Source organism: Leptonychotes weddellii, chromosome 1 (assembly GCF_054177405.1).
Source record: "Leptonychotes weddellii isolate Sample4059 chromosome 1, ASM5417740v2, whole genome shotgun sequence".
NCBI lineage: Eukaryota > Metazoa > Chordata > Mammalia > Carnivora > Phocidae > Leptonychotes > Leptonychotes weddellii.
This window is the reverse complement of record NC_138369.1, coordinates 1,611,238-1,621,244: the sequence shown is the minus strand read 5'-3', so window position 1 is coordinate 1,621,244 and position 10,007 is coordinate 1,611,238. Positions and strand designations below refer to the sequence as shown.

General features: G+C 40.5%; 1 protein-coding gene across 3 annotated transcripts in view; it reads right to left on the bottom strand.

The window, feature by feature from the left end:
- Nucleotides 1-3,849: 3,849 nt before the first annotated feature.
- ZNF555 (zinc finger protein 555) overlaps nt 3,850-10,007 on the bottom strand; it is a 13,817-nt gene continuing 7,659 nt past the window's right edge. For 2 of the 3 annotated variants that reach the window (XM_081797062.1, XM_081797123.1), the window contains exons 2-4: nt 8,398-8,524; nt 7,796-7,979; nt 3,850-7,398 (exon numbers count right to left, since the gene is read on the bottom strand). In XM_081797062.1, coding sequence (XP_081653188.1) covers nt 5,832-7,398; nt 7,796-7,979; nt 8,398-8,524 — 1,878 coding nt within the window. In that variant the 3' untranslated portion in view covers nt 3,850-5,831. The remainder of the gene's footprint in view (nt 7,399-7,795; nt 7,980-8,397; nt 8,525-10,007) is intronic. The other variant, XM_081797189.1, reaches the window with a different exon arrangement.

Here is a 10,007-nt window from a genome sequence, read left to right as displayed (position 1 = left end):
CTCCAGGCAGGATTTCCTTGGGGAGACACCTTTCTGTTGCAGACCACAGCATTCTCAAAAATCTGACTGGAGGAATCTGGTATAAACACAGCTTCCAGGAGCACTTGCACTTCTCTCCACTTCTGAGGGTAAAATAAGGGCAGATGTGACCATTGTGGGTGTTTCCTAACTTCAGTCTGAGTTCCAAAAAAAAAGGTATCTTAGCCCAAGTCCTTACCCAGTCCTTCACTTCTTAAGAATGATTCCAAAATAGTTCGGGGGGAAGGAGGTGTGCAGATCAAGGCTCAGTGGTTTAAATTTTCTCTTAGCAAATAAAGTTTTTGTTGTTTTTTAAAATTATTTTTAATATACATGCAGTAAAACTATTTTAAGTGTAGTTCTTTTTTTTTTTAAGATTTTATTTATTTATTTGACAGACACAGCGAGAGAAGGAACACACAGGGGGACTGGGAGAGGGAGAAGCAGGCTTCCTGCAGAGCAGGGAGCCTGACGCAGGGCTCGATCCCAGGACCCTGAGATCACGACTCAAGCCGAAGGTAGATGCTTAATGACTGAGCCACCCAGGCACCCTTTAAGTGTAGTTCTGAGTTCTCATAAATTCAGTTATACCAACAGTCAAAATAAAGAATACACCATCACTCTCAAAACAAACAAACAAAACATAGGACATAGGTACCCACTTATTCTCAAATCCCCCATTCCTAGCCAGTGATCTTAGCTCCCTATAGCTGTCTTTTCCACGTCTTATAAAAGGAATGCCTGTATAGCTTTAGGAGTCTTTTTTATAAAATTTGATGCCATATTTCTAAAACTCAGCAATTACACCTGCCTTCCAGTGTTCTAAACTTGTGACAATTCCCAGCAAAGACTAAGCACAGATAACCTTTAAACCTGGCTTTCGATTTTTAAGACCTACATGAGTTTGGGCAACTCTGCGCTCCCTGTGTTTAACTGTCTTCATCTGTGTGAGAGGAGGGACTAAGGGTGGGAGGGTAAAATGAGATACAAATGATTATCAAATCACATTAAACATTCCACTCTTCTCAAAGTAAGACTTTCACTATTTGCAGATGACATGATACTATATATAGAAAACCCAAAAGACTCCACCAAAAAACTGCGAGAAGTGATTTAAATAAATTCAGTAAAGTTACAGGACTTAAATCAATCTACAGAAATCTGTTGCATTTCCATACACCATTAATGAAGAAGCAGAAAGAGAAATAAGAATACAATCCCATTTACAATTGCACCAAAAAATAACAAGTTACTGAGGAATAAACCTAATCAAAGAGGTGAAAGACCTGTACTCTGAAAACTATAAAATGCTGATGAAAGAAATTGAAGATGACAAAGAAATGGAAAGACCATGCTCATGGACTGGAATAACTGTTAAATGTCTGTACTACCCAAAGTAATCTACACATTTAATGCAATTCTTATCAAAATGCCACCAACATTTTACACAGAACTAGGACAAACAATCCTAAAATTTGTATGGAACTGCAAAAGACCCTGAATAGCCAAAGCAATCTTGAAAAAGAGAAGCAAAGCTGGAGGCATCACAATTCCAGACTTCAAGTTATATTACAAAGCTGTAGTAGTCAAAACAGTATGGTACTGGCACAAAGGACACATAGATCAATGGAACAAAATAGAAAGCCCAAAAATGGATTCATAGCTATATGGTCAACTAATCTTCGACAAAGCAGGAAAGAATATCCAATGAGAAAAAGATGGTCTCTTCAATAAATGGTATTGGGAAAACTGGACAGCAACATGCAAAAGAAAGAAACTGGACCACTTTCTTTCACTGTATACGTATAAATTCAAAATGGATTAAAGACCTAAATGTGAGACCTGAAACCATAAAAACCCTAGAAGAACACAGGCAGTAACCTCTTTGACATTGGCCCTAGCAACATCTTTCTAGATATGTCTCTGGAGGCAAGGGAAACAAAAACTATTGGGGCTACATCAAAATTAAAACCTTCTGCACAGTGAAGAAAACAATCAACAAAACTAAAAGGCAGCCTAAGGAATGACAGAAGATATTTGTAAATGACATATCCCATAAAGAATTAGTATCTAAAATATATAAAGAACATATAAAACTCAACAGTCAAAAACAAATAATCCAACTTAAAAATGGGCAGAAAACATGAACAGACATTTCTCCAAAGAAGACATACAGATGGGCAACAGATATGAAAAGATGTTCATCACTTATCATTAGGGGAATGCAAATCAAAAACTACAATGAGATATCACCTCACACCTGTCAGAATGGCTAAAATCAAAAACACAAAGAACAACAAGTGTTGGTGAGGATGTGGAGAAAAAGGAACACTCCTGCACTGGTGGTGGGAATGCAAACTGGTGCAGCCACTGTGGAAAAGAGTATGGAGATTCCTCAAAAAGTTAAAAACAGAATTACCTTATGAACCAGCAATCGCATTACTGGATATTTACCTGAAGAATACAAAAATACTAATTCAAAGGGATACAGGCACCCCTATGTTTATAGCAGCATTATTTACAATAGCCAAGATACGGAAGCAGCCTAAGTATCTACTGATTGATGAATGGAAAAAGAAGATAGGGTATGTATGTGTGTGTATGTGTGCACAATGGGTTATTCAGCCATAAAAAAGAATGAAATCTTGCCATTTGCAACAAGGATGGAGCTAGAGAGTATTATGCTAAGTGAAATAAGTTAGTCAGAGAAAGATAAATACCATAGGGTTTCACTGATAGGTGGAATTTAGGAAACAAAACTAGCAAAAGGGGAAAAAGAGAGAGAAATCAAGAAACACATTCTTAATTATGGAAAACTGCTGGTTACCAGAGGGGAAGGGATGGGGGGGATGAGTTAAATAGGTGATGGGGATAAAGAAGTGCACTTGTGATGAGCACAGGGTGATATATGGAAGTGCTGAATCACCACACTGTACACCTGAAACTAACGTAACACTGTATGTAAACTACTGGAATTAAAATAAAAACTTTTCAAATAATTCCCCTCTTCAGGAGGGATGGGGTATTGGGTGATGGGCATTAAGGAGGGCACTTGATGTAATGAGTACCAGGTGTTATATTCAACTGATGAATCACTAAATTCTACCCCTGAAACTAATAATACACTGTATGTTAACTAAATTGAATTTAAATTAAAAAAAAATTTTTTTTTAATTCCCCTCTTCTCAGGCTGCCTGGGTGGCTCAGTTGGTTGAATGTCCAACTCTTGGTTTTGGCTCAGGTCATGATCTCGGGGGTTGTGGGATCAAGCCCCGCATTGGGCTCTGCACTCAGCGTGGAGTCTGCTCGTCCCTCTCCCCCTATGCCAACCCGTACTCTCTCTCAAATAAATAAAATCTTTTTAAAAACCCCCTCTTCTCAATAATGACTACAGCTTTACCAATTTGTTTTAGTTGGCTAAATTCAATTATTTCTGCTTTTTTTTTTTTTTTAATTCATGAGAGAGAGACAGAGAGAGAGAGAGAGGCAGAGGCAGATGGAGAAGCAGGCTCCTCACCTAGCAGGGAGCCTGATGCGGGACTCGATCCCAGGACCCTGGGATCATGACCTGAGCCGAAGGCAGATGCTTAACCATCTGAGCCACCCAGGCGCCCTATTTCTGCCTTCTACAATCACCAAACACAAACCCAAATCTGAAAATATAGCCTTCCAAACACCCTCTGCCTGATATATCCCACTGTCCTTCACGTGTTCCCTCAAATTGCTTGAATTCATGGCACCCAATTTTCATTGACAAGTGTGTTCCCAGTGGTTTGTTTAGAAAGCTTTGACAAAATCCCAGTGGTTTGTTTAGAAAGCTTTGACAAAACAATTATTTGAGGTTTTATTAACAAGGATTAAGAAATTAGTTTAATAACAAATGTGTATGTAACAATAAAAATAAAATTTACATGACAAAATACCTTAAGTTGTATGCACCTGGAAATACTGACTTGGAATGTATAATGCTTAACAAAATCACAGTTGATTTGGAATCCATAATTGCAATGGAATATTTTAATCTATTCTCTCAGTACATGACAAAGAGAGTAACATTTGGTAATGTTATGGGCTGAATTGTCCACCAAAATTTGTATGTTGAAGTCCTAGCCCCAGTACCTTAGAATGTGACCTTATTTAGAAATAGTGTTGTCACAGATATAATTAGAGGCAGAGATACTGGGATAGGGTGAGCCCTAACTTGCTATGTGTGGTCCTTATAAAAAGAATGCCACACGAAGAGATAAACACACATGCATGCAGAATGCAGTGGGAAGATTAGTTACATTGCCTCAAGCCAATGAACTACCAGAAGCTAGGAGAGGGTTGGAACAGATCCTTCCCTAGCACCTTCAGAGGAAGCAGGGGCTGGCCAATACTTTGATTTTGGACTTCTACCTTCAGAATTGTCAGACCAAAATTTCTGTTGCCTTAAGCCACTCAGTTGTGGTCCTTTGTTACAGCAATCCTTAGGAAAGTAATACAGTAAATATACAAGTGATGTGAAAACACAGTGAATAGTGTATTTCTAAGAAATATCTACAAAAGATTGTCCTTGAAGACAAAATACATACTGTTTTTAATGACACACATAAATGTAACAGTGAAGCCCATATCAAGTAACAACATTGAGCTCTCCCAAAATCTAATACATGAAGGTGCTTTCTGTCACACAGGACTGAATGAGCACACTTTAAAATGCAATAGGTCAACAAAGTCCCATGTGTTGTTTGGCTTTGTAGTAGCTTTTGTGGCAGAATCCGGATCACAGAGTCACTAGAAGTATTGAAAATAAGGTGTTCACTAGACAAATTAGACCTTATACACATATGTGAAAATCTAGAGAAGAGGGGAATCACAGCATCAAAGATCACTGAATGTGAGTCTGAATGAGTGGTCAGAGTTGGTAGGAATATCCAAATTGTGAGTGCAGGACCACACAAGTGGATCCTTGATACATAGCTCATGGAGATATTCATGGAAGCCTACAAAACTCTGAGGAAAATGGGAATCGAGCACGTGGCATTTTTTTTTCATGATACCCTTGATTGGCAGGGCCAAGATCAGGAAAACGGGCTGATGTCCAAAAGCCCCTTTGCATCACTCACACTTTAACGTGGCTCCAAACACAGAAATGGCTTCTTCTTTTCTGCCTTCCAAATCTCATGTGAAGTTAGGCTACTGGTAAATTTGACCACATGATCATAAAGGGATGGGAAATGTAGTTCCCAACATTACCCACATTGACAACACAATGTAGAGGAACCACCTCAAACTCTATCCTATAGCTCATGGTCACAAAGTAGCTTTTCAGTAAAAGCCTACTGTCCAATTTCCAGTCACAAGCAAGGACAAAGAGCAAAGGGAAAGGGTTGAAAATGACAATTCACACAAGACTATGCTTTTCAAGAACTCTGCACAATTACAAATGTCTGCAAACTATTTGTAAAGAAAATGCAGTAAGGTTCCTCTGGCCAAAATAAATAGATTCTCAGTAAGGCAGAAAACATATAACGGGTAATATCCAGTATCTGCCACGCTAAGCTAGTAAGAAAATCCCAACAAATACCAAAATGCCATTGTTCCAAAAACCCCTTCAAGAATTCAAAGAAATTAAAACTTACCTACATATTAAAAATACACTTCAAATCACCATGAGTCCAACAAACCATAAAGATAGCAGGTTTATTTATGGAAATGTAGGGAAAAAACACCACCTGCAAAATTTGAAATGACAGCTGAAAGAGTACTTGGAGCGCTATCTGTAACAGAACTGGAGATACATGCCCCAAAGGTCCACTTTGATGAGGTACTCACAAGGGCAGTACCATATTTACAGCTTTGATAAGACTTCTCTCCTGGTGTGGATTTCCTGATGCATGAGGCATGAATTCCTTTGCAGGAGAATTTCCCGCATCCCCCAAGCAGTGTCTCTCTGTGGTGTGTATTCGTACATGTCTTCTTAAGGACGAGGAACAACTGAAGGCTCTCCCACACTCCTTACAGTCATAAGGTTTCTCTCCAGTGTGCACTCGCATATGTATCGGCAAAGACGATGGCCATTTGAAGACTTTCCCACATTCCTTACACTCATAGGGTTTCTCTGCAGTGTGTGTTCTCACATGCTGTTGCAAAAGTTCAGGCCAACTGAAAGCCTTGCCACATTGCTTGCATTCGTAGAGTTTCTCTGCGGTGTGCCTTCTCATATGTTTTTGTAAGGATATGTGGCAATAGAACGCTTTCCCACATAGCTTGCATTGATACGATTTCTCTCCAGGATGCATTCTCACGTGTTCCCGAAAGCAAGCAGACAAATTGAAGGCTTTCCCACACTGTTTGCATTCATAGGGTTTCTCTCTCGTGTGTGTCCTCATATGTCTTCTTAAGGATATGGGCCAGTTGAAAGTTTTTCCACACTGATTGCATTCGTAAGGTTTCTCTCCAGTGTGCACTCTCATGTGTCCTCGAAAGGATGAGGGATGGCTGAATGCTTTCCCACACTGGCTACATTCGTAGGGTTTCTCTCCACCATGAGTCCTCTCATGTCTTCGGAAGGACTGGGGATAAATGAAGGTTTTCCCACATTGTTTGCATTCATAGGGTTTCTCTCCAGTGTGAATCCTTTCGTGTCTCCGGAAGGACTGCAGGTAAATGAAGGTTTTCCCACACTGTTTACATTCATAGGGCTTCTCTCCAGTGTGTGTTATCATGTGCCTTCGAAAAGCTGAGGAATAACTAAAGGCTTCTCCACATTCCTTACATTTATGTGGTGTCTCCCCGGTGTGTGAGATCATGTGTCTTCGAAACGTTGAGGAATAGCTGAAGGCTTCCCCACATTCCTGACACTTATAGGGCTTCTCTCCAGTGTGTGTTATCATGTGCCTTCGAAAAGTTGAGGAATAGCTGAAGGCTTTCCCACATTCTTTACATTTATAGGGCTTCTCTCCAGTGTGAGTTCTCACATGACTAGTAAGACTTGAAAAATCAATGAAGGCTTTCCCACACTGCTGACATTCGTAAGTCTTCTCGGCAGTATGGATCCTTATATGCCGGTTGAGGGACGACGTACGAGGAAAGGTTTTTCCACATGATTTACACTCATAGGTTCTCTCTCCGTTGTGGGTCCTCACATGCATTCGTAGGTGTGATCGACAACTATAGGCCCGCCCACACTCCTGACACTGATACGGCTTGTATCCAGTGTGCATGGCGACGTGACTCTTGAGGGAGGAATGAGGCACAAAGACTTTTCCATATGCACTACATCCATACTCTTTTACTCCAGTATGAGTTTTCTGGTACAGATTACGATTTGGAATCTGACCAGAGCCTTCCCCACACTGATCATTACTTTCAGAGAGTTTCTCCACCACATGATTTCTGTGAAGAATGAGAAGCATGTTATCATCAATGGTTTGATTAATGGTTTCTCACTATTTACTATTAAGTATTAGGATTACATTTTCATCAATTTCAGTGAATGTGTAGGCTTTCTACCCTATCTGACCAAGCAGAATAAACTGAATATCATGGAAGGGAATTCAACCATAGGAATTATGAAAACGGTGTTTCTTAAATGTGGCTTTTCCTCTTAATTGTTTTCAACTGAATTATGTTTTTAACACTCAACATATTTGAGGAAATATTTCTGTAAAAATTCTCAGGGAATAAACAAATCTGATCTAGGCTCCTATGGGTGTTTGCTTTGCTTTTTCACGTTCATGACATACTAAGATTCTCCCCTGGAACACTGCTTTCTCTTGTGAGTGCAACTCACCTCAGATGTCTCCCCTGCTTTGTGTGCTGATCTTCAGTGCTAAATTCTTCCCAAATTTTCCCTAAAACAGAGGCCCAGGAATCATTTCTGGTGAACTTTGCTATTTTATGTTCCTTGAATATTTTATTCCCATAAACATCCTGCTGAGAAACTGACCCACTGGCTTTAAATTGAGTCTCATCATCTGAAAGCAAAAAGGGAACAAGTTTTAAAGAAAGAAGGTACGTTTTGGTCAAAATGACACTGAGGAGTTTAGCTGGGTCAGGACTTCACCAATAACAAGTACAAGGGGTCAAGGTGGTAAGCAATTTAGTAAACACAGAATTCTCATAAGATTACATAAACATCACTGGGCTCCTTAATGACCCATTCACTGATGACACACAGGGAGCAGTAGAGATAAAAAAAATAATAATAAGTTTAATGCAGAGATTCTCCTTCTCATGCAGAAACTATTTGATTCTAGCTCTACGGTGGTTGTGACCCTGTAGGTCTTACTAATAATGTATCCCTTTTCCACAATCCAAATTTGGAAACAGGCTTGATGTGCAAGAAATGCTTGTTCTCTAAAAGACTAAGTGAAGGAATGAGGTCATTCTTACCCACTGAGGCCAGGTTTTTCAAGTTTTCCAGCATCACTTCTCTGTACAGTTCCCTCTGAGCAGAATCCAGCAAAGCCCACTCCTCCAGGGTGAAGTCCACGGCCACATCCTCAAAGAGCACGGAGTCCTACAACACCCAACAGATGTGCAGAAGGAAAGTTGAGACTCACTGAGTAACCAGATTTGATTCATAGGAAATTCAGACAAGACTCTGTAGTCACCTAACCTCTACTCTATGACTCGATCATCAGATCTCTTACTCTGTCCACACTTATATCCTCACAAATTTAATAGCTCCACCACACACTGAACCTATCTTTACACTTTTACTGCAACCAAATCAAGTCTCATTCTTCTTTTACCAAAGGTTCAGACCACATTGGAGAATTCACAGAAATGCTCTAAAAATGAAACAAATATTTGCATTTTAAGACCCATCGATCCCTTGTGACACAAACTACTTTGGCTCCTTCCCTATTATGCGCCACATCACTAAACACCACATCAAGAGCCAGGTCAAACCTGGGTGAGGTTTTATGAAATAAGCACACACTGAAGGACTGGGAACTTTTCCTTCCATTCCCCTCACCAAACCCAAGAGGCTTACTGGAATCCACCTGAAGCAGGGGCCAGCTAACCATATCATCTTAAAGAACTCCAGGCTGTAAGTAGACTGTTTCTGCTGGCTAAATGATAAAATTCCCTTGGAGAAGTCTTCTTAATATATTTGTGTAATACAGGAATGGAATAGAAAGTTATTGAGAAGTCAGAGCTCAGGAAAGAGGACACCAACGTGAGAACTCAGTGCATTCCCTGCACTCCTGAATCTCAGTGCACCTGCCCTACACAAACACATACACACACACACACACACACACACACGGGGCAAATGTAATATGACGACAAAACAGCTCTTTCCACCAGAACCATGGAGGAGTATTCTTGCTGACCTTGAGGATAAGGTTAAAAGTCCCACCCTGCAAAGGAGTTAACTGAAGTCAAAAATATCTGACAGTGAGTTTGCCCGAGATTATAAAATACATAAAGGATTAGGCAGTGCCTTCCTACAAAGGAAACCCTCCCTCATATCAATTTCCAGGTAGAAGCGGTCCCCCAGACATCATCCTTCAGGCCGTACTCTCAATTTCTCTCCTTTCCATGTCCCTCTGTGTCCCTGTTGGGTACATGAGCATGCCAGCCCCCCTCCCCCAGAGCACAGGAACCACTGAGCTGCATGCTTCCCTTAAACCCTGATTTTTTAAAAAGCTCCTCAACCCACAGACATCCATGAGCACGAGAAAATACTCATCCAACGATTCTGATTCCAGAATTTACCTATTCAACAGGGTAGCAGAGTAACAGGAAAACCCCTACTACTGGAATGGGGACCAATGGGAGGTTCCCAAGTCAGCTGAACTGTTCTTCATTATCTGTAGTGCTTCTTCCAGTGAACCCCCACACCTAGTGTGCAGACAGCATGACTTTCAGCCTTATCCTTAGACACACCTCCCAGCAAGGCTGGTGTCTGGGAGTCTGGGTTTCAGGCTTCCCACCACCCTGACTGATATTACCCACTGTGGCTAAACCACTGTGCCCATGACATTGTTAAT